Consider the following 24,203-nt stretch of genomic DNA (forward strand, 5'->3'; position numbering starts at 1 on the left):
CTCCAAAGTGCCCCCAGACCCTCTCCTCTTTGCCCAGAGCCTGTCATCGCTCCCAGGGGTGCTCTGTGTCAGGCAGACCTCACCAAGTGACTCCACTACAGAGTAATTGTGTCACTTTTTAGAGGAATAAAAAACTGGGTGAGTTTCAGTCACAAAAATGATGAAGCAATTTTTCCTCATCAGTATCGAAGGCCTGGCTGCTCTCTCAAGGCTGTGTGTGTGTGGATGTGAGCACGGCCTCACAGTCTTTATAGGAGCTGCTGCAGAGACCAGGCAAAGCCGGTGCTTGCGCCAGGATTTGTTGTGTCACACATTAAAATGCAGATCTTTCCGCCCTGGTTCACCAGTATCTCAAAAGCAAACACGCTGCCATCAGACTGATGCATTCTTGACAGCAGGCCATGTTGTAGCTCCTGAATGGAGCCTGTTGCACGCAGCCTGTGCTTTGCCAAAATAATAAATGCTTTGGACTGCGGTTTTAACTCTGTCCTTATGAACTCTAATATTTTACCGTTGCGCTTCAAGACTCCATGACCTCAAAGAGTTCACATTGACTTAGGTTTGAACAAATTCATCAAATGTATTTGTTGCATTTGGCCAGTGTTCAGATACACGTCTACCACTGTTGATGATACTGGAAGAATAGTACGAATACGTATATATCATATGAAGGAGCAAAGATGCAAACACAAGTTGGTGCTTGTCCCATTTGTCTGCTGTGAAGCTCTCCATCCACAAATGTGTTACCAGGTCAGTACACACTATTATATGAGTTACTGTACCAAGGCTGGATCTTCTGTGATCGGAGTCCAAAGTTCTCTCAGAGGTTGAAGTTGCTGTACATGCTAAGTGCTGCTGGATGAGGCTCTTAATCTCAGTTTTAGTCAGATGCCTGGATGTTGGGTTCTCCAGAACCCTCAATCTGATATATGGAGGTAGAGAGGCGGCCAAAGCAACACAGTGGGGGGGTTGTTGGCTGGACACCCAGATAGTAAGAAGCCTACAGTACTGTACATAGATGGTTGGTTGCATAGATGGACGAACGAACAGGCGGATGGTCGGATGGATGCATGGAGCAGTGGAGAGAACAGCTGTAACTGTGAGAAAAGTTTCTTGGCATAACCAGTTAGGTTGAGGCAGTGGGCCAACCCTAAGCCCAACACCAGCCCCAGCCAACTCAAAGATCAGCGCAGCCAGAACATCCAACCGAGCCAACAAAGCCAGTACCGGCCCCAAACACTTTAGCGTTAAGCAGACTTTATAACCCGCTTCACCAGACGAACCCACATACTTCTTGTTTGCAGTCCACCGCCCAGGAGAGGCATTGAGAAAGTGGAGGATGGTTGTTGGACGAAAGGTTGAAAGGATTTTTTTTTTCATAGCCCACACCTGGAATAACAGGGACAAACAGTTCACCTTTCCTCTGCCAGCAGCAAAATCCATAACTCAAACTGCCAAGAAAGCAAAGGGCCCTGGAGATCCCTAAACCCCCAGCTCTTCGCTCCTCCTCGTCTTCCTCTTCAACCCTACTTATCTGCTTTCTCCCTTCCCCTCCTTCTCTTTCTGGTTCTCCTCAGCCATGCCTAAGCCACAGCTGCACCCTCACTCTCCCTGGCTCCATACCCCACTCCACCGCCTGATCAAACGAACAGAATGAGCCAAATCAAGAGCTAATCACCAATTGTCCAAATAACCTTTGCTGAGTGTGCTCAGGGAACGGTGGCTGGGGAGTTGGAGAGGAGGGAGACTGCCATAAGGTATGCTAAGTAGAGGAGGTAAGGGAGAGAGACGGGTGGGGGGTGACCCTGGGACCACCTGTTTTTATGGAACAGAGACCCAGGCACTCAGCAGAGCCACATTATGCCTAATGACTCTCTGAGGTGTAGTGTTGACATTAGCTGCCTACCTATCAAAGCCAGACTGGTCGCTGGCTCCGTTTCAAAAAGGTGACGGAGGGGAGCAGGCATGTAAGCAACAGCAGCCAGTCCAGCTCAGGTTGCTGTAAATGTGTCAGCTAACAAAAGGACGTTTTACTCTCTGAATGCTATAGTATGTTTGCGTTACCTTGCTCTCCATCTGATTTGGGGAAGGCACCCCACTCCAAACCAGCATCATTTAGGACATGGAGAGATAGTTTTGCTTAAAGCCTTAAAATTATTCAATGTAATGTCCAAACGAAACTATAGCTTCAGCTAAGTCGACACACCTGTTCCTGGAACTAGAACTTCTTCCCTTTAATCGTCTCTCTTGTGTCTCTTTCGCTCTGTTACTCTATATGTAGCGCTTCCCTCTGCCCCTGCTCTTTCTTTCATTCCTCTCCCGTCCCCTGCCTCGCTCCTTTTCATCATCTTAATCTCTTAACTTTCCTACTTAAGCAGAAGCGCCACGGTCATATCACCGGCTGGTCCGAACTAGCTGAAATGCAGAGTCTTTTTATTTCCCCACAAACATCGATTTCAGAGTAAAGGCGAGCAGAGAAACTGATTTGGCCTTAGGGTGATTTTCTGAATTATTTATTCCCCCCATTACTGTATACATAACATCTAGACAGTTTAGAGGCTGGTAAAGCTTCTCTTCCACTTTTGCACTGACGTTGAATCAGTTAGCAGCGCTCTGACAATGATTTCTCTCGAGGAGCAGTTTTTCCCCTCGAACTAGCAGCATACTAATAACCATAGCAATTAAAGTGCTAACGTGCTGTTTAGGCGACGGTCTTCTGTGCCCACCTCCCACTGTGCTTTACATTTTACTGACTCCAGGCCCAGAGCGGCAGCCAGCTCTTGAGCCCCGACGCAAGCGGCGGCAGCCTCTCCGGCACAAAAAGACTGATTGACGTAGGGCACGGAACCTGGGATGTGTGGACTCTGACCGTCTGTCCTTCCCTGTCTCCCCACCTCCCCCTGCTGACTCTCCCTTTTCGTTCGGAGGGCTATCCAGAAAGCACAAGCGGCACCGGCGCAGATGAGATGTGTTCATTTGTGCGTGTCAGACAGCAGCGCACACCCGGCGAGTTTGACAGGTTGGACACTTCCAAACAAACGGGGATGTTCAGCGAGGCTTCCTCTGAATCCGACCGGTAGCGAGTGCTTGTGAGGAAAAGCGCTTATAACTAGCTACAGCCTGAACATCAGGCTGGTGCGTCGTCCTGTCACTTACCGGTGCGCTGGTCTTTTCTTGATGCACACAACCAGTGTGTGGTTCACTTAACCAGGCTCAGTGTAAAGCCTGTGTTGTGCTGTGCCAACAGTATGTGGTAGGGATCCTTCCTGCACCTGCCCTTCTAACGTTTTCTCCTCTGTCTGTCTGCTGATCTTAATACCCGGCTTTGTCCTGGGGTGAGAACAATCCACCTCTAAAGCTCACTGGTTCTCGGAGCATATGAGCAAAGCTGTTTGCCCGATTCCCGGCTCAAAGCGGCACCGGGCCGCTCCGCTCGGCGCAGCTCAGCAGTCACCTGGGATTGAATTACAAACCAAAAAAGATTCAAATCCATTGCAGGTTTTGGCTTTGAGCTACAGTATAGTGTATTGGTGCAAAAGTGAATTTACTCTCATCACAGTATGTAGGAAGTTACTTCAGCAGGGAAGCAAGATGGAACGTTTACCCAGCAGAGCTGAAGATGTTGTCCAGTGCTTCCTCTTAAGAACCAGTGACGAGATGTGAAGTTGACTTTGGACTGTTGTTGCTAAAATATGTCCCATCCACTTCCATGTTGGGATGCAGATAAAGGCCGTTGCCACCAAACCATCGGCTCCGAGGTCATGAGAAGAACTTCCAAATATCATCTCAGTGATACTGAACAGCTGCTGTGTGTGTGTGTGTGTGTGTGTGTGTGTGTGTGTGTGTGTGTGTGTGTGTGTGTGTGTGTGTGTGTGTGTGTGTGTGTGTGTGTGTGTGTGTGTGTGTCCATCAGGGCACAGTCGTCCCGGTTGTTTCTCTCGTTCATCTTTTGTCGTTCCCTATGTTCCCTTCACGTCTCCTTCTTTTATTTTTGTCAGACGTCTTATTTTAGCCCCCTGCCTTCTTGTTTTATTTATGGGAGCCTTGTTTCCTGTGCTGCTCCTTTTGCAATTGTTCTTTCGCTTTCACCACTTCCTAATGTCACAATGCTCATTCCTCCTCCACTTCTGTCCCACCAGTCCCACATTTTTATATCACAGGGCCTCATTTGACTGTCTCCTATTGAAGTACAGTATGTAAGTAAAGACAGCTTTGGATCACTGAAATTGTTGAATGCATCTTACAAGTTCTTAGTGGTAACAGCCTTCCTACTGTTTCCCTGATGCCCTGATCATTTCAGTTAGTTTACTAGCTTCAATTTTAAGAGTAGTTGCTTCCAAACGCACTGTTACTAATCACATAGCAACCGCAGCAGAAGCAGTGAAGCAGTGCACAAAAAGCATCTGTTTTGGAGGAACATGTAAGACACAGGACGACATGGGCACACACACACGCACACACACACACACACACACACACACACACACACACACACACACACACACACACACACACACACACACACACACACACACACACACTGCATGTTTACTATTTAAACACTGTGCCATATACTGATACACAAAACATGTACATTAATTGCCATAAAGTTTGACTTCCTATCGCACTGGTGTGTAGATGTTTGTATCTGTCTAAGCTGAATTTTCCGTTTTTATCTGTCGTCCACTTTATATTCAGCTTCCTCACGTCCTCTTTTTGCTTTTTATTCTTTGAACTAAAAATATAGTCACCACGTTTCTTCTCCAGCCTCTCTGACTCTTCCCCACTGACAACTGTCTCTTGGATTAGGAGACTTAGATACAGTCAATTAAACCTATAAAGCTGTAGGTTCTCAGTATATGTGTAAATATTTCTTTGCACTGTTAAGCTTATGGAGGAGCACCAGTCACATTACTGCGTATTTTCATTTTCATACAGCAGCTACATTCTGCTAATTATTTTATGTGAAGGTCTACGCGGGGCGATAAATTCAAGTCATTGTTCTCTATGCTGCGCCTTTGCACCTGCTCCATCTCCCTGTGCAGGTGCACCAAAGGTGCTGAACAGGCTTGAAGCAGGCTTTTCTGCTTTTATGCTGAACACAGTTGGACCTGAACCTTGTGGCACGGGATTTTTTTTTTTCTATTTTGTATTAATTTCATCAACGGGTGGGAACCGGTTTCCTCCCACGGTGCTGTGGATAATGCATTCATGTGCAGATGCGGTTCACAGTGATATCAGAGCGGTTGTTGCGTGGCGCGCGCTCTCGCAGACCCTCGGAGAGCACGGCCAGAGGCGTGGGCGAGGTCGGAGCACGGCACATGGGTGGTCCAGCTACTCGTCCCTTCCCTGCACCGCGCAGCAGCAGCGCCACAGTGACGTGATGTGGTTGTGGCCAGCTCACTCTCTTCACTTTGCCAGCTCTGATGACGGAAATGAAATACGCCTGGATCGTTCCATCCAGCAAAGATGGAAAAAACCCACACAAAACAAGCAGCTCAGGGATGCTACTCGTGCAGCTGCCCTCTTAAAAACATAACTGAGCTTTCAACTCAGGCTCGGTTTTATCGCATTTCAGTGCCCAGACAGCTGTCAGATGAATGATATGTTTTACATCCACCACAATTTGTACATTTTCATCAGCCTAAAATGGCTCATGAAGTCTTTTTGTACTTGGATTCATTTCTGGAGTCCTCCTTTCTTTAGGTTGATCCAATATTGCATCACAATCGCTACCATGGGATTTCTATTAGGAGGGAGGAGGAAGAGAGAGACAAAAAGAGAGGAATGAAGGATACAATGTAGGAAAGAGCGATGGAGAGGACGGCTGCGGAGAGACATTAGCGGCGAAGGAGAGAGAGAGTGGAGGAGATTTGAGAGGAGGGGGGAAGGGCCAAGGGCCAGCGGAGTCAGAGATAAGAGGCTGCGAGAGTGATTGAAATAGGATTAGTGGAGACAGGCTCTGCATCCAAGCCACAGCATCACAGTGTTCAACCTGCGCTTCACAGGGACTGTCTCTGTCACATCAAAGCCTCCTCAGGCCGGCCTGGCAGAGAGGCGCCGGAGCCGCCGGCAGGGTCACGCACACACGCCACATACATGGACATCCCCACACGCTCCACCCGCGGCTGCATCACGGCCGCTGCCGCCATCCTGCTGCAGTGTCCTTGCGCTGCGCACGTGGACCACGGGTAGGATGCATTGATGAGCCATCTTTAACATTTAATGAGGCCAGTAGTGATGAGTTGGCATTGGAACGCTACTGTCTCCTGCTTCCCCAGAGTCTAAACTAAGTTTTAATGAGAACTTTCCCCCAATACAATACGTGCCAAAGCGCTGAGCTTTTCAACTGCTTCCCGGAATGAAAGCATACATTTTTTTTACTTAAGCACAGAAGCAGGGCAGACACATGTGTGCGAACGCTTGCTTACACACAAACTAGCTGCAGACACGCTAACTGGCTCGGTCTGTCGGCTCATCCATCTATGATCCTGAGCTCAGGTCATTCAGCTGCCCCCCCCCCCACACACACACATCCTGAGGCGTCAGGAGGCTGGTACCTGGGGTGGACACCCAGGAGGCAGCAGCTGGCTCACATTTTAGAAAATGAATAAATACCTTTCCCTCTTGTATGTTAAAGTAGTGATGACTGCTCCTAGTGCTGGTATCCGCGTCTGTTTCACAAGCTCGTCTCTCTAAACAAACACTGAAATGGCGTCGATGGCAACTCCGCGCGTTCTTTAATCAGACGAACGCTCACTGTTCCGTGTTCATCTTGTGTACTTACGCTCGAGAGTGTCTCATTGCGCGTTAGTCCTATTCTGTTGCAGCAGATTATGGATCCCCATCGCTAAAATGGCCTGTTTATCTGCTGAGGAGAGACAATCCACTGATTCGTGAGTGCTGTCTACGGTGTGTTCATATCTGTGTGTGTGTGTGTGTGTGTGTGTGTGTGTGTGTGTGTGTGTGTGTGTGTGTGTGTGTGTGTGTGTGTGTGTGTGTGTGTGTGTGTGTGTGTGTGTGTGTGTGTGTGTGCGAGCTGGTAGTTTTCCTCTCAGAGCTCATCAGTTCATATCCACCACCCGCCCCACCGCAGCGTGCAGTAAATAGAGTCTCCGCCACTCGTTGAGAAATGGCACAATTATCTCCCGCTGGTGAAATATGGGCCGGGATGCACCACTGCGTCCTCCCCACCGAACGCGTGCGTGCGTGCGAGCGAGCCCGTCGCCACCATACGCGGGAATCGCACTCGCGCGCGGCCGCTGTCGATACACGCAGATCGTGGCGCCCGCCCCTCGCCCCCCAACGAGGCAGCGCGTCGCCGTTTCAGCTGAGACAAGCAAACAGCATAAGTCACTGTCTGTCAGCGAGGTCAATTTTTCAGCCTCCAGATATTCACAGCAGCAAGCGCTGCCGCATAAAGACGTGTAGCACATTTCAGCTTGTTGGTTAATGGGGTGACGTGCTTTAATGCAGGTCTGCCTTCCACATTGTTTGGCCCGAATGTGAGCAGTGTCACGGGGTCAACAGACGCGGAGGGGAACGGCCACAGCGGCCGCGCTCCGGCCGGCGCTTTCCAAATTTAAAGCTCACTCATCAACCTGTCACGTCACCGCGCCGCTGAAGTTTCTGTGCCCAATGAGCTCTTAGAGGTTAATCCACGGCGCTGGGTACTAATACTCCCTCACTTTCAGGACCGGTCCCCGTGCATGCATGCTTTTAGACCTTTTCAAAACGTTCGGCGAGTCTTTCAAATGTCAGAGGGCCGCGCGTTCGTTTGAAGTCAGCCGTACACATAATGTTATTAACCCCAAGTGATTTCTCTTTGCGGTGGCTTTTGACATTTGTGCTACTTTTCAAATTGCTACAGTAGTTGCAGCTAAATGGCAGCGAGCGCGCCCGAGTCCACGCTGCTAAATGTGATGTCTCTGTCTCCGCAGGTATGGGAAAATAGTGTCAACCAAGGCCATTCTGGACAAGAACACCAACCAGTGCAAAGGTAAGAGCCCGCTGTGAGCCCTGTAAACTGCAGTGGAGAGCACCAGCCGTCACTCTTTATATGCTGTCTTGTATCTTGCCACAGGAACTAAAACCCAAGTGCTCCGGTGAATTTAGACATCAGCCCAAGAAACCTGCCCATAAAACAGGGAATTTGCGACTAGCTGCCTTCAGAAAAGAAAGCTCAGCCTTTTCAATTCCCAGATTTGTAATATTTTTAATATAAATATACAGATTTTGTATTAAAAAGCAGCTGATACTGTAAATATCTGTTTTTAGAGCAAACATGCTAAAGTTCCATGCCTGAACACACCCTGGACCAATTAGACAGCTAACAAACTGGTTGGGATTAGATGGACTTTAATTACTATCTTTGTCACACTGTCTTTGGGCGCTTAACTTTTCAAAATAAAAAAAAATAACGAGCCGGTAGCGATCGAGAACAGCTTAGTTTTTAGAGGAGGAAGAGCGACGTGAGGACGAGAACGGAGCTTTGGAGGAACGGCGCCGCTCGCGCCGAGGTGTGTGGCAGCTCTGCTTAAGAGCTATTGAAGTTCCATCAATACTTTTAATTGCTTTCCGCGGTTTCCCGGGCTCTGAAGTGTGACCTTTCAAGGTGAAGCTGCCTTCTTAACCCTGCTCTACACCGGAGTTTATCCTGCCAGGCATTCACTGGGTCAGAGTGTTGAGCAAAAGAACCTCTGCCTCTCAGCGGCTCGAAAAAAAAGGGGCTGATTATCTTGACCGGTCTTTTCTTGCGAGTCCTGCAGGCTATTAAACACTGGATGCATGTTAGTGGGAAGGATGTGTCCGTGGGACGTGGGACGCGGCGCGAGGAGGATTAAAGAGGAGAAAGACGGAGTTGAGGGAGGTTAGGCAGACTAAGGCTGGAGCAGGAGGCGAAACCGCTTTGATTTTCCGTGATGAAAGAAGCAGACTGTGCTCAGTCACAGGTTCTCCCTCTCGGCGGCGCCTGATCCAAGCTCGGCCCGGTGCGGTGCCGGAGACGCTGTTTCCCATAAGTCACGCTCCTGGAATGCGGCTCGACAGAGGTGCAGAGGAGCAAATGCAAGGCCGTAGTTCATAAGTGGGAGGGGTGCCCCCTCCGTGGACGGGGAGCAGGAGACGGGTCCAGTCGCCTTCAGGAGAAAATGCAGCTCTTTTTGGAATTTGGAACGAGTCGAGGAAGAGAGGAGCTGCACAGGCGCATCCCTGCTTCCGCTCCAGCGCCACATCCCGGCCCGCTTGGACCCCGGCGGCCTCGCGGAGCAGCCGAGCAGGTGTGCTGAGGCCTGATGGGCTGGCATCCGTCCGCGCCCCTGGAAGCAAAGTGGAATGGGCACATCGCACCGATCTGGTCACGCATTGTTTCCAGCCGCGCGACCCCTCTGACCCTGACACTTGTTTAAATGTCACAGCGCCGGCTTATCACCGCGCGGCCAGCGTTCCCCCTCCTCCGTCGCCACCTCGTCTCCTTCCCCTCGTGTTGTTTGTGTTTAGTTCAGCTCAGTGAGCGAACTGCAAAAACAAATGGGAGTGAGTATAGGTCAGAGCCGGAGATCCGCAACCAGGCAGTGGAAGCTAAAGACACCAGGATCACTCACCGCTGATGAATTACCTTTAATTTTCTGTTTCACATGCTGTTCATTGTAACGCACAGAAGACAAATGTCTTCAACATGTACAAAAAAACGAACCTACAGCTTACAAACATGTGGACGTCTCCTCCCGCTGCCCAGAAGAATCCTTTCTTAAAATAAGTTTTAGGAACATTATGTATTTAATGAAACACTGCTGGTTTCATAATTAATTCTTAATTATTAATGCCTTCCTGTGAATTTAGCACGTAGCTCTAATTCATTCATTTGTTTCTTTCTGCAGGCCGTGTGAAAACATTGATTCTAAAACCGCTGCTTTGTGAAACTGTGACTTTGCTACTGGCTCGGTGGTGGGCGCCGTGTGCCCGTTTCCATCATCACTCAGAACCCGTGTTGCTCCGCAGTGATGATGCTGCTGATTCTGGGGCGGAGCGGAGGTGCAGGTGCAGCTAATAAATCTGCAGCACGTCTGCGAGCGCCCAGCTGGACGCACCGTTTTTTTCGAAAGTCGACTAAACATTGCAGGCGTCTATAGGCTTATCGGGAGTTAAAATGCTAACACCCGTGTCCTTCTAGCGCGCTGGTGGGGCGTTCTAGCATTTCGCTGAGAGGCTGCAGTGCTGGACCTGCTGCTTTAATGACTATGTTTCCACATGTTTGCCCTCAGTAGATGAATGTGCTACAAAGCTCTGTTTGCAGCGCAGATAACACACACTATGACCATGTAGTGTGCCTCACACACACATTTGAACACAAAGACCACACGCACACAAGACTAATCAGCCCCCCCTCGTCCCCCATCCATCTGCCTGAGGTGGGCCAGGCTCTTGCAGCAGCAGCGGTCATGCAACAGATCCATCAATCGTCTTCCTAACATCACAGCAGGCCTGGCTGCCTGCCTGTCTATCTATCTGCCTGTCTGTCTATTTGCCTGTTTGCCTGCCTGCCTGTCTGCCTGCCCGCCTGCCTGTCTATCTATCTGCCTGCCTGCCTGTCTATCTATCTGCCTGCCTGTCTATCTGCCTGCCTGTCTATCTATCTGCCTGTCTATCTATCTGCCTGCCTGTCTATCTATCTGCCTGTCTGTCTATTTGCCTGTTTGCCTGCCTGCCTGTCTGCCTGCCCGCCTGCCTGTCTATCTATCTGCCTGCCTGCCTGTCTATCTATCTGCCTGTCTGTCTATCTGCCTGCCTGTCTATCTGCCTGCCTGTCTATCTATCTGCCTGTCTGTCTATCTGCCTGCCTGCCTGTCTGCCTGCCTGTCTATCTATCTGCCTGTCTATCTGCCTGCCTGTCTGCCTGCCTGTCTGCCTGCCTGCCTGTCTGTCTATCTATCTGCCTGTCTATCTGCCTGCCTGCCTGTCTATCTATCTGCCTGTCTGTCTATTTGCCTGCCTGCCTGTCTGCCTGCCCGCCTGCCTGTCTATCTATCTGCCTGCCTGTCTATCTATCTGCCTGCCTGTCTGCCTGCCTGCCTGTCTATCTATCTGCCTGTCTGTCTATCTGTCTGCCTGTCTGTCTATCTGCCTGTCTGCCTGCCTGCGTGTCTGCCTGCCTGCCTGCCTGTCTATCTATCTGCCTGTCTATCTGCCTGTCTGTCTATCTGCCTGCCTGTCTATCTGCCTGCCTGTCTATCTGCCTACCTGTCTATCTGCCCGCCTGCCTGTCTATCTGCCTGCCTGTCTATCTGCCTGCCTGTCTATCTGCCTGCCTTTCTATCTGCCTGCCTGTCTATCTGCCCGCCTGCCTGTCTATCTGCCTGCCTGTCTATCTGCCCGCCTGCCTGTCTATTTGCCTACCTGTCTATCTGCCTGCCTGTCTATCTGCCCGCCTGCCTGTCTATCTGCCTGCCTGTCTATCTGCCTGCCTGTCTGTCTGTCTGCCTGCCTGTCTATCTGCCTGCCTGTCTGTCTGTCTGCCTGACTGCATGTCTGCCTGCCTGCCTGTCTATCTGCCTGCCTGCCTGCCTGCCTGCCTGTCTATCTGCCTACCTGTCTGCCTCCACCCCGCAGGCCTTTCCTGCGAGCCTCTCCATCTTCCCGGCGCTGATTCATTCCCTCTCTCTCCACCTCACTGTGACACACACACACTTTGGGGGGGTTCGCAGCAGATGCATATAAAGCCGCGCATGCCGGTAAATATGCTCACACATGCTTTGGATGAAGCCCAGTACAGAGAGGAATGGGAACAGGAAGTTGTGAAAGGGCTTTAGGGCTGTCAAGCGCTGTGAGTAAGAGGAGGCATTCAGCTCTTCATCTCTCTCACTGCTGCTCCTCTGCACTCTCACGCTGCCGCTCGCTCCCTCTTTGTCTCCGTCGCTCCTCTCTGCCGCTCACATTCTATCTATATATCCGTCTCTGCACTTCCACGTTTGCTGTAGCGCTACAGCAGAGATTTGGGGGTTTGTATCACGGACGGAGCGGGGGATTGAGGGTGGCAGAGGGGGAGAGAAGAGGAATAGATTGCGAGAACCCAAAAGCGCTCATTTGCCGTCCGTGCCCACGAGGGCCTCTTAAAAGGCAGCAGCAGCATTTGAAATAAAGCAGGGCTGACCCAATGGAGACATTTTATTTTTCCTGCCAGAGCCTGGAGGCAGAGGAAGTGACCTCAGCCCTTTAAAGGACCTCCGCTTCCTCCTCCGCCACTGGGAGATAAGGCCGTGCCGAGATCCACCGGCTCTTTGCCGCCACGGCCCACCGCACGGCATTGTGGGAGACAGATGAGATGGGGAGATTGAGATTTTTTTTTTTTGCCCCATAACTTTGCCGTCCATTTTGTGTGGGGACGCTAAAAAACTCACAAGACCATTACATCAGCATGCATCTTGGAAGAATTACTCTGTTATGTGGGTGACTGTGATGTGAAACATGCAAGAATGTGTGTCGCTGGGCATCATGTACCGTCGTCGGGCAGCTGAGCACCTCGGAGGTCCCTTTCCTGAGTGACTTTGGCCTTTCTATGCTGCACGTGCACGCTCTGCGTGGTGCAAGTTAAAAGCCTGTCAGGAGCTTGACCATTACATTGTGAAGCATCCCTCGCCCTTACCACAAGATCAGCCTAATGGGGAAATATAGGCAGTGGTACGTCTGTAAAAACAGATTTATTGCTGCATCAGTGCCTGAGTGGAGTATTGCATGACTCCGAGCATAAGGGCTATTGATGAATGAGGTGACGCTCCTGGAAAAGGCCTGTTCTTCATTGTCATGTGAGCGTGTATCTGTGTGTTCGCTGCAGAGTTGGGGAGCGGGGGGGGGGAGTGCTTTTCGCATTCGTTATTGGTTTCTCATTAGAGGGCCGAGATATAAACATTTGTCTATGTTGTACACGGTGCCGGCACAATTAAGGATTCTCTTTGCCGCCCCCTCTGCCCTTTGAAAGTGAATTATGTGCAGATGAGAATCTCGACTGAAGTGCGGCCAACGGCGGACCTTTTCCAAATGCCTCTGTTCCCTCAAAGCCGTTCCAGAGCGAGGCTGAAGGAGAGAGGGCGCCGTTTCCTGCTCGCCTTGCGTATTAATGACTCTAATTAGCAGTAGCTGAGGGATAATCACATTGATCCAGACGGATCCAGCCTTTGTGAGGGCCCCACAATCACGTGCGCACGCAGAAAACCCCCTCCCTCCCCTTTGTTCCTTCCGCCGCCCCTTCCATATCCATTTCAGCGAGGTCCGACTTGGCTGGACACCAGGCAGGCGTCTGATTGGCCGAGCCAGACGTCAGCGCTGCATTCCTCGGGCTCTGACCCTTTGTACCCCCACACACACACACACACACACACACACACTTCCTGTTCTGTTCTTGCGTGCGGTCCTGCGTGTGTTTTCGTAACGCATAAAGGTGACATCACGCGACTGCAGCGACGACTTCAACCTGCTCTGCATCCGTAACGGATCTGCCCCGAGTTTGAAGCAAACACAAACAGGCTGCTGGCAGTCGCCGGCGCCGAGCTCCGCCGCCTTTGTGCCGGTTTCCTCTGGTAATTTATCAGGCCCTGGTCTTTCTTCCGTGTCTCGTCCGCTGACGAACGCCTCCGAGGGCGCCGTTGGAAGGTGAGGGGGCGTGTCTCCAGTCATCTCTTATGCCGGGCCTGGAGCTACAGTGAGGTAGAGCCTGACCCGCCAGGGCCCGGGTCCCCTGAACACCCCCTGATCGGACCCTTGATTAGTTAAGGAAGACATAAATCATAACAGCTCATGGAGGGGCCTCACCACCGACTAACAGATGTGCAGAAGGAATGAGCTCCACGCGTCTGCAGGAATGCAATCGGTGTCTTCCTGGACCTTGAGATGCTCCCCAGCTTCTTGCAGCACTCCATGTTCGGATCAGCCCGTCGCCTCGACGGCGGTGCACGCGTGAAAACGGCGCCAGCGTGAATGCTACAATTAGCGCGCGGCGCCGCGGTTGAGCGGGGGTGAAAGGAGAGCGGGCGTCTCGTCGGCAGGCGAAGTGAAAGGCGTGAATCAAAGACGGCCTGCACCTGTTCTTTGTGTAAAGACGCGCTCGTGGCATTTTCGCATGAGCAGGTCGCGTAATGAGCAGCGATTCGGGGTTGTTTGACATTCTAACCCGAGTGTGCGTCCACACTCGCTGTGAGTGTACATCATGATAACGCGTGGTGCGATGAGCAACACCACGCGTGCACGCTGGCATTTAGTTGTGTGTGTGTGTGTGTGTGTGTGTGTGTGTGTGTGTGTGTGTGTGTGTGTGTGTGTGTGTGTGTGTGTGTGTGTGTGTGTGGAGGTGGACGTCCGTTTGAGCTTTTCGGCGCCGCCACGCAGAGTTTTGCCACGGGTCTCACTTCAACAACCCCTTGACAAATAATTAACACCTTTCGGCTCCTGAACCTTCCTCGAGTGCTCTTTACATGTTGCGCCAAACACCTCGGATTTTGTTATCAGCCAGCGATCTGATGGAGCTCAGCACGGATGTGGAACGCGTGAACGCCAGTGTTTTGCAGTCTGGAAGTTTCATAAAGCAGCATCCATTTGTCTACTTGTTTTTAATGTCTCCATAGGCTTCTCTTCTACTAAACACATATATTTTAAATAGTGTCTAAACTGTCGTGCTGAATTAAGAGCTGACGGTGTAGTAGAACCCATATGGTGCCGCGCTGTAGCTAATGAATGTGAATAGATATGAATTAATTAAGGAACAAAGGGAAAAGAAGAAAAATGATGAAGAGGGAAGAAATGCTGAGATAGGGAGGAAATGACTACTGTGAAGCCATATGTTAATATTTAAGATGTGAAAGTATCACACAGTCCCATTTCACACAATATCTTTCCTTGAATCACCCGACGAGCCTCATTCCGCCCGTTTCCGTGGTGCGATGCGTCTGTAGGATCACAGAAGGCACGGACTTGCTGCTCGTCAGGTTTGCATCTCCATCTGCAGTACCTGCGCGGACGCTGAACCGCGGGCCCTCTCTTCCGACCTCCCGCTGGCTTCCTCCTCAGAACAATGAGCTGCCAGTGGCCCCGTTGGCCACGGGCCCGGGCGCGCTGCCCTCTGCAGATCCCCACTGCAGCTCTCTGACAAGGACGCTGCTACACCTGTGAGAGCGGGCGACAAGAAATACAATAGAGCCAATGGGCCGGCTGCTTCGGCCCAAGATGAATGCCTGAGCTATAAATCCATGTTGCAGGGTTGATAAGTTAATTGCCTGCACTGCTATCTCCTCCGTGTGTAATATAAAGAGCCTTCTTCACAACAAATTAAGAAGAAATGCCAGTTCAAATATTGCTGTAAGTCCTGTGCTTGTTGTGGATGAGCTGAGTGTTTCATTTGACATGATCCTAAATGCTGCTCTGCGATTGGGAAACTGTTGCTTCATGTCCCACTCCTCCGTGATGCTAATGCTTTGTCGCTATTGATGCGGTCGGGGGTTCAGAGCCCGGAGCTATTTTCATACTGTACACAGAAAAAACACACAGCGGATGTTTCTGTGTGTGTGTGTGTGGGGGGGGTTCGAGGCTTTTACTCCCCGGCCCACACGTACGCACACAAACGAGAAAGTCGCCCAGCGGTTTAAAGGAGCGCGACCGCGAGACGCACCATCAGTCAGCTGCTGCCGGGGCAATGAACGGAGGAGGACAGAGGAATGCGGTCCCAGCGCGGAGCCGGTCCGCTGGGTTTGGAGCGGCACCAGGGCGGTTTTGGCTCTGCCACATTTAGTCATGGCTGCCATGTCGCTATTTACCCCCACCCCCCTCCCACCGCTCGGCCTCAGTGTTTGCACTTCTCACCACAGCCTCCCAAAACCACCACCGCTCAAACCCCCACAATGACTAAAGACACTATAAATATGCAGTATGTTTTATTTGCCTGCACGCTTCATTACAAGTTGGTCGTATCATCCAATCATCATATCGCTTCTCTAACATGAATCAGCAAGTACAATAAGCTTCAGAAACAAATAAAAGGCCAGCATTTACATTCGACCAGTTCTGAGCATGTGGCAAAGGTGAAAGGGCCCAAACAGTTTGCGGCGCCGCTGTTTGTGCAGCAGATCAAGGTCGGAGCGGCGGAACGTGACGCGGTGCCGCCGCCGCCGCTCCGCGAGTCACAGGAATCACATCACAGGCCTTGTTGTGCACACTTTCCTGTGCAGCAGCTTATCAATCTCCTCCATTAGCTGTAATTACTTTTACACACGGAGACTGCGAGTTGCGAACGTACTGTACGTGTAACCACGGTGATTAATTACCCACGTGCACCGGCGGCTTCAGAACTCTTCCCGACGACGCACAAGGACGTAAACAATTACGCTGTTTGCCCTGTACACCATTGTAATGCTCGGTGACTTGTCATTGATTCATTATTCATACTTAGGGCATTATTATTCCATTGTATGCAGTGCAAAATGGGATCATTAGCGCTGAATATGAGAATGTGAAAAATGGAAATATTGGGGAAATGGTGGTGGATATAGTGGGTAGGAAACCCAAACAATCCTGACTATTAGCAGATAAAGAATGGTAATTTCCCCAGAAGTAATTAGGATTAGCATAATGTGATGGTGAATGTGTGAGTGATGTATGGATGATTGATATGTTGATACGTGCACTGTAATGAGGCCTTTATCTCCTCTCTTGTGTGGAACGTAGCTCGAGGTGGCATCTACTGTGGTTCTGCACCGCGCCGGGGAGCGTTCGTGTGTGTGTGTGTGTGTGTGTGTGTGTGTGTGTGTGTGTGTGTGTGTGTGTGTGTGTGTGTGTGTGTGTGTGTGTGTGTGTGCATATTTGGCCACAGCTGCACAGTCATATCAGCAGCCACACATGTAGTCAGTCACTCTGACCTGCTTTTAAGTGACAGCTATTGATCGGCAGTTTGTGTTGCTGCAGAGGCTTCAAAGCAGCACCTTGCCCTTTGCATCCCACTTGAGACGGCAGCGTTAGAGTACCTGCATTCACTACAGGCCCAGTACAGCGTGTACTTGGCCTCGAACACATTCTTCAGGTAACATCTGCGTTTAAGTGGGTGAAACGTAGGCCTTTAAGTCCAGCGTAAGGTTTTTTCATTGACCTTGTAGCGTTTCTGCTAAGTCCCAGCTTGAATGGCAGCGTGTTCGGTTAATAGAAGCCAATTCTTCTCCTTTATTCCTGATATCATTCATCTGGCCCCGTCACAAATATACCGTGTTTGTCTATGCTGTAAGATTTCCACTGTGCTACAACAAAAGAGAATGAAATTCTGTTGGTGCAGCTCGGCGAAAAATGAATTTTTAATAATGCAATGGTAGAAATATTGTCCCAGCAACTCTGGATCATCCACAGGACACATTCTGATCATTTCTACTGGTTATAGTGAATGAAAGTGACACTCAGCACTTCTCTCTGTGGCTGAAGATTTCACGTTCTTGACGGTATCTGCTTTTAGCCGACCGGTCGGTAACCTTGTCCATCACGGCGCCTGAACACACCCTTTCTCTCGCTTCCTCCTTTCAGAGCCGGCTGAATATAGGTCAGCATCCTCTAAAATCCTCATCCTGCTGAAAGTTTGATAAGTGCACTCCAGGTGGTAGTGAGGTGAATATTAAATCTGTAATATTCACCGCGCTGCCTAAGTGTCCACCGTTGGAATGCTGTGATTATTAAAGGGAATCAGCCATCGCCTGGGGGGACGGGCTCACGGTCCGGTGATGTGCTGTTCACATGTACCGAGATCAAAACAGGGGGAACGCGGGGCCGGTTCGGCCCAATTACAACCAAGCGCATCCGCTCACGTCCTACCGCGCAGCCGGCTTTGTGCTCGTCCATGTGACAGGAGGCGGGGTCCATCCATCACCTCCGCCCGTGCCCTCGCTTTGCTCGTGTCGACTTAGCGCCGATGCATCAACTATTGGACGCACTTGTGTCTTTCCAGATTTGAACACCCAGACGTTGTTGTGGTCGCTCATTGTTTATAGGCTGTTAGATAACGCTAAATGCTGTCATCACAGATACTGCTATTTGAATTTCATAAATCACAAACGCAGTTTCTGTCATCATTGTGTTGGTGCATAAAACCAGTGAAAACAGACAAATTCTTTGTTTTATTCCAATAAGTATCTCAGATTAATACAATAAATAAACCTTTAATTGCTCATTTCTTGTGTGTTAACAGCAAATTTGTTTTGGTTTGGAGGGAAATAGATGGTTGTTTGCTGCCACTTTACAAAATAATCTTTAAACTCGTCTGTGTTTGAATCCAAGCACCAACCCCCCCCCCCCCCCCCAACCACACACACACACACACACACCCACAGGATGTGGTTTTTGCATTACTACTCCCTCGCCACCGTCCCACAGGTAAGCGACCTCATCATCAACCCTCTCACCAGCGCCGGCGCCACTAAAACACACCTCAGGTATGTGGGAAGGTGAGGTGTTTGTTGATCATGTCAAGCGGTGCGTGTTGACGCGTGCGATTGGCTGCGCCGCGACGGGGCGCCCGCGCCATCTCACACCCATTATCCTTTTCTAATTACACTTTCCTTCTGAAACAGTGGATCAGAGGGCACCATTGACTGCTTTTAATCCGCCACCAAATTTTAATTAACACGGACGTGACCCCCGTCTCCGATACATCCCGCCGAACGCCGGGATCACAATAACTCATAAATCACAGGCGCGGATTTCATTCCCGCCGCTTTCCTCCGCTGATGAACTTCCACATGGGGGCTGCTTCCCGTTAATGTCAGGCAAAACGAGGGAGAGCCCGCGAGAGCGCGAGGAGGACAGTAGCAGATAAAGGCTGTGTTTGCGGGGAATAAGTGTGTTTGTGTGCACGTGGAGAAAAATGGCAGCGCTTCTGGCTCGCTGTCAACCTTTGAGAGATTTGTTACCGGGCCGAGGATAATAGAGGCTATGAAATGGCTTGTGTTAATATGGGCGATGTTGGCGGCTAGCGTCGCAGCCTCCGCCGCGGTGAAAACCAAAAACAACTCAGGGATGTTCTGAATTAATTGACACGTCTGTCTCCGTGTGTATATTTGTGTGTGTGATATTTCAATATTCATGGGTTTTGAATCATTGACTCTTTGTTATGCTGCGGAGAAACTGCTGTTTGCTGCAGCCCGGGCCACAAACAGTGGAAGCCTTTATTCCTGATTTGTGCGTTTGTATTCACATGTGCTGCTGGAGGTTGAGGTGGGCAGGGTGCCGGGGTTTGTTATTACTAAATCGCTCATCCATGCTCCTAATTAAGATGCATAGCATCCCCCTATGAACGTCAGTGTCGCTAATTATCAAACAATGTAGTGCTCACCAGATATGAGAACTGGCAGCCTCTGTAGTCATGTTACCAACCTATTACTGCTACAATTACCAAGTGCCTGTCATTCTCCTTGTTAGTCATCTGCCTTCTTCTTTTTTCTTTACTAATGCCTGTCTCCTCTCTCTCTCTCTCTCTCGTCCCTCCTCTCTCCAGGCTACGGCTTTGTGGATTTTGACAGCCCAGCTGCAGCACAGAAGGCCGTGTCATCTCTCAAAGCCACTGGGGTGCAGGCCCAAATGGCCAAGGTAGGTTTAAAAACAACACAAACCGCCCCCCCATTAGCATTTTGTTGCACGTTGGGGTTTACCGTCGCTCGCCCACAGTACAGCGCCACAATAAATGGATGCTGATTGATCTGAAAGCTCTGACCTGAAAACTGGTTGTGTCCATAAACACGTTTTTATGGAAAGTCCTTTCGTCTAACAGACGCCCACTGTGACAGGGCAGCGCTGACGACCCGCTGCCAGTACCCACAGCGTTCTGTACATTAGTGGGCGGCTCGATGCCGCTGGTCATATGGACAGGGTGTGTGTTGGAGTGTGAGCTGCTTGTCTGTGGTGGAAACAGCTACTCTGTGATTTAGAGGATAAAACACCCAGGAACGGTTCCCTATTGTGTGTGAATGTGCCTTTTTGGATAGTATCTAAACAGGTGAGCAGGGTGTCAGCAGCATTAAAGCCACAGACAAGGTGATCACTATGAGAGCAATGAGTGATGAGAGGCCCTGATGAGATCGGGACGGCGATGGCACTGGTGAAGATGACAGAATTGACGGTAACCATGAAGGAGGCAATTATTTTGATCAAATGGGATGAGATCTGACAGGAGGAGATGATATTCCGCGTGGAGCTCAGGTGCGCCATCTCTCAAATGCGCCGTTTGGCCGTTTCCTCTCCCACCAGTGTCCTTCTTCTAATATTTATAAGAGGACGGGCTCTCAGCATACAGATTAGGAGCTCGTCGCCCGTCTGATTCCAGGACCACGTTTTGCATTTGTGCCGCTCTCTCAGTCAATATTTTCACCGGAGAGGCCCCGTGTCCCAAAAAGAGCTGACCTTTTTAAGAGTCTTTGTTTGCCCGTGTCATTTTCTATTAGCATTTGTGTAAAACTGTTTATTGGTTCATGCAAATGGAAATGCCGGCATCCTGTGTTGCATTTCTGTGCTTTATCACACTTGTGGGAGTCATTAAGGAGTAGTTTGCTTTTATAGACTCCGTCTGCAGCTAATGTCGCCATCGCTCCGTTAGCTCCGCCTCCTCCTGGCCTCCTCTGCTTTCTCTTTTGCCTCTTCCTACACACACACACTCATACATTCATAAACGCATTTGTATTCTCATAACATCCAGCCAAACATCCAATGAGTGCCATTTCTTCCCATCAATAATTAACAGCGGGCTGTGCTGTGTCTGCCTACCTGCCAAGGTGTCTCTGACACCCTCCGCTCTGTCATGGCGGAAGCAGATGAAAAACCCAGGTGAGCAGCGAGGAAGGTGTAAATCACGCCGCCGATTGCTAACGCCAGACGAATTTCCACAATAAGAGCATTCAGGCTCATTCTGTCTCTCCCTCTGCTCCATTTTGTCACATATATCTCCCCACAACAAAGTAATAAACGAATAGCGAGTCGCAGCCAGAGGCTTTGAGCTCATTAAATAAAACCGTCACAGTAATCAAGTTGCGCCTTTTTTCCTGCCTTGACGCCGTTAAAGCGCTTTTATTAAGGTGCCTTATTTTAAACACAGCCGCGAAGGAGGCGAGAGGGAGAGAGAAAAGGAAAGCGTCACTTGATTTCCCCTCTTCCCTCCAGTGTAACAGCCTCCTGTCTCTCTCCCCTCACTCCCCTTGGAATTTGAAATACCAAGGCAGCAGAGATGAAACATTGCCTTCCTTTTGTCTTGCCCTCCCCTGGGGATGGTGACAGCGATAGGGAGGAGAGGAGCCATAATTAAGACACCTAAAGGACACTTCCCCCCTGCACCTCCCCTCCTGTCACTCACCTCCACACGAGTCATAGATAAGAGCACTTAGCATGGGCTGTGTGTGTGTGTGTGTGTGTGTGTGTGTGTGTGTGTGTGTGTGTGTGTGTGTGTGTGTGTGTGTGTGTGTGTGTGTGTGTGTGTGTGTGTGTGCTTGTGCGTATATACTGTAGCTATGTACATTCTTGTATACACATTTACTAGTTCTGTGTACATACACGCCAACAAATACTATTTAGTTTGTAAACGTGATTTATTTTGTACAAAAACAAATTTTGTCTGTATATTTTTTAAATTTTAGCCAGGCTTAAATATATTTTTGCACTATTGAGGTCATAATATTGTACATAGATTTGTTATATTAATCTGAGCTACATAGACACATACAGTACCTTGAAACTATTAATAATTAAACTGAACGGAGGTGTTGTGATATTTATTGACCAGGTGTTAAATTTAACAGTAGGTGTGTGGATGAGAAGCAGAATCGTGTGCAGGGACGCGTTGGGCTCTGTTCTCAGTGTCACTTTGTTTCGGTGCAGCGCTGACACGCCGAGCAGACAGAATGATAACAGGTAAACGCCGAGCCCAGCGCCGCAAATGCAAACCTGTCAGCCAGCCGCTCGCCTCACTCTCCACAGGCTGCCATTTTCCCCTTGAGCCAATCAGACTGAATTATGGGAAGGGCGCCCTCGACTGTGGTGTCTGTGTCGGAGAGGTAATTCCGCCTGACAGCTGCTTGCTTTCAGACAACAGCCAGTCTTTATGGAAATCATCCCTCCCTATCCGCGCTGCAGTCGGCTTCGGCTGATAGCAGCTCAGATGAAAACAAAGCTGTCCTGTTCTGCGCTCTGTTTTTTTTTTTTTACTCTGTTCTGTTTTGTCTCAATGTGGACAGCCTGTAATTAGCAAACGAGCTCCAACTTCATATTGCCTTTAAGATTTACATGACGGATTGCAGCAGTACTTACGTTACGTAAATACGGCAAATCCTTTCATCTCCATAAAGATTAATGTGGGTTTTTATTTTTTTTTTTTAATCTAAATTATATCCAATAACTACGGTTACTGATACTGAGGTGTTAAACCGAGTGCTGGGTGGATTTTAGGGGGTTTTGTGGACGACCTGGGCTCAGAGTTAAGGTTCAGGAGGCACCGGCAGACAGAGCGGCGCTACTTACCCTTCACTTCACGTTACAGTTGGGAAATTATGCTAAAAGCATCATTAAAGTGTCTCCACGAACGGAATCCCAAATGTTTATGATAACGTGGCGCTCGCGCCGGCCCATCGCGCACTAGTCACCAGCGGACGCTTCAGACGCTTTAACGGAGTGAAGCCAGAGCCAAGTCCTCCTTCTCTCGCTTTTACTCCGCTCATTTATTCTACCGCCCGCTCTCGCTGGCTCAGCCTCGCCCGCTGTCTTTTCCCCCCGCGCTCTCCCGGGGAATATTTCCTGTCAATATCACATTTATATTCATGCGAAAACCACAGGTCCCCCTCTGGGTGGTCTGCAGTCAGTCTGCAGCCTTCTTATTATCCTTTAAAGGTGACTCCTCTGACGCCTTGGCTCCGGCGACGCCCGGGGAGCCCGCGGCTCGGCTCAACGCGGGGGTGACCTCTGGGCGATAATCAAAGCGGCGGCGGGCGCTCGGCTGTTATGGTTGGAGGCCGCCGTCCCCCGAGCGCGGGCTAAACCCTAAAGGAGGCGGCGCTGTGAGTACAGCTGGGTAATTGGACGGCGGTCGGGGACGCAGGTGCCCGCTCAGCAGCGTCGCTCTCCTCCGGTGCGGCGCCGCCTCCGCCCTCTGACATCCACCTGTGTCGGAACGGAGCGCTGCGATCAGCACTTTCCACCTGAACCCGCTATCGACAGGAACACCCTGATCCTCGCGATTACAGTCACTCACAGCAGCTCGTTTCCCTCCATATGTATGTGCTCCGCAGCCCGATGCGGCGTGTACAGATCCGTGATGCTACTCAGCACATAAGCATTTTGTCCCTGCACTTATCCAAGCTTTAGTAGCTGTTTAAAACTCTGGCAAGGTGACTGTGACTTTGGGGCTCTGTGCTTTCTCTGCACTCAATATATACTTATGCATCAAGCATCGGTGACTCTCTGTGTCTTCTACATTTTTTAGGATTAGTAGCTATTTGCCACGTAGTTCTCCCCAGCGTCGGCCTCCGTCCTCTCGTGGAGGAGTGATAGTTTTGAAGGGCAACGCCAGTGAGAGTGAGATGGACCGTCTGACGAGCCCCGAGCACCTCCGCCGTCTCCGTCGCCTAATTACGCTTCAATCATGGGCGGGAGCGCCGCGTGCGGTAAACGGAGGACGGAGACGGGAAGTGGGCCAGCGTCGCGTCACCTCAGACGGCTGCTGCTGCCGCAGACAGGCCGGCGCTGATGAACAGTTAGCAACTTATCACCTATCAGGCCGAAAGAAGAGAGTGAGAAAGATGCAGGGGGAGAAAAGGACGTCAACCTGTGGATTATTGGTCCTAAAATGTCCTCTGAGCTCGTTTTTAGCAGTAAATGTGGGCTGGTTTCTGCTCCTGTGTTCAGGTGACTCCAGTACCTTGTGTCCGCCGCCGTGTGAAGCGCTGACACACTTGCTTTGAAGCAAACATAAATATGGCTTTTTTTCAGGCCCGGTAATGGCCACGCTGTGCAGTCATTAGAATCCCTTTGATGTGGCAACTGTGCCAACCTGCTCGCTGTCTGCGGACTGATCCGGCCCAATTAGCCGGCCGGCGGAGGCGGCGTTCAAAGGGACCGGGCCGCCGCGCCGACACCGACGCCGAAGGACCCGGTGAAGCACTTTGCCTTCGTTTACTCACTCGACTCGGAGGAGAATCGCGTGAATGGTGTCGGGCTTG

At 50.3% G+C, this 24,203-nt stretch overlaps 1 protein-coding gene across 7 annotated transcripts in view; it reads left to right on the plus strand.

Moving 5' to 3' along the window:
• rbms3 (RNA binding motif, single stranded interacting protein) overlaps positions 1-24,203 on the plus strand; it is a 172,569-nt gene that overhangs the window by 75,577 nt on the left and 72,789 nt on the right. For all 7 annotated transcript variants that reach the window (XM_029167425.3, XM_029167421.3, XM_055512686.1 and 4 more), the window contains 2 exons: positions 7,941-7,999; positions 19,505-19,596. In XM_029167425.3, coding sequence (XP_029023258.1) covers positions 7,941-7,999; positions 19,505-19,596 — 151 coding nt within the window. The remainder of the gene's footprint in view (positions 1-7,940; positions 8,000-19,504; positions 19,597-24,203) is intronic.

This window comes from Betta splendens, chromosome 11 (assembly GCF_900634795.4).
Source record: "Betta splendens chromosome 11, fBetSpl5.4, whole genome shotgun sequence".
Lineage (NCBI taxonomy): Eukaryota > Metazoa > Chordata > Actinopteri > Anabantiformes > Osphronemidae > Betta > Betta splendens.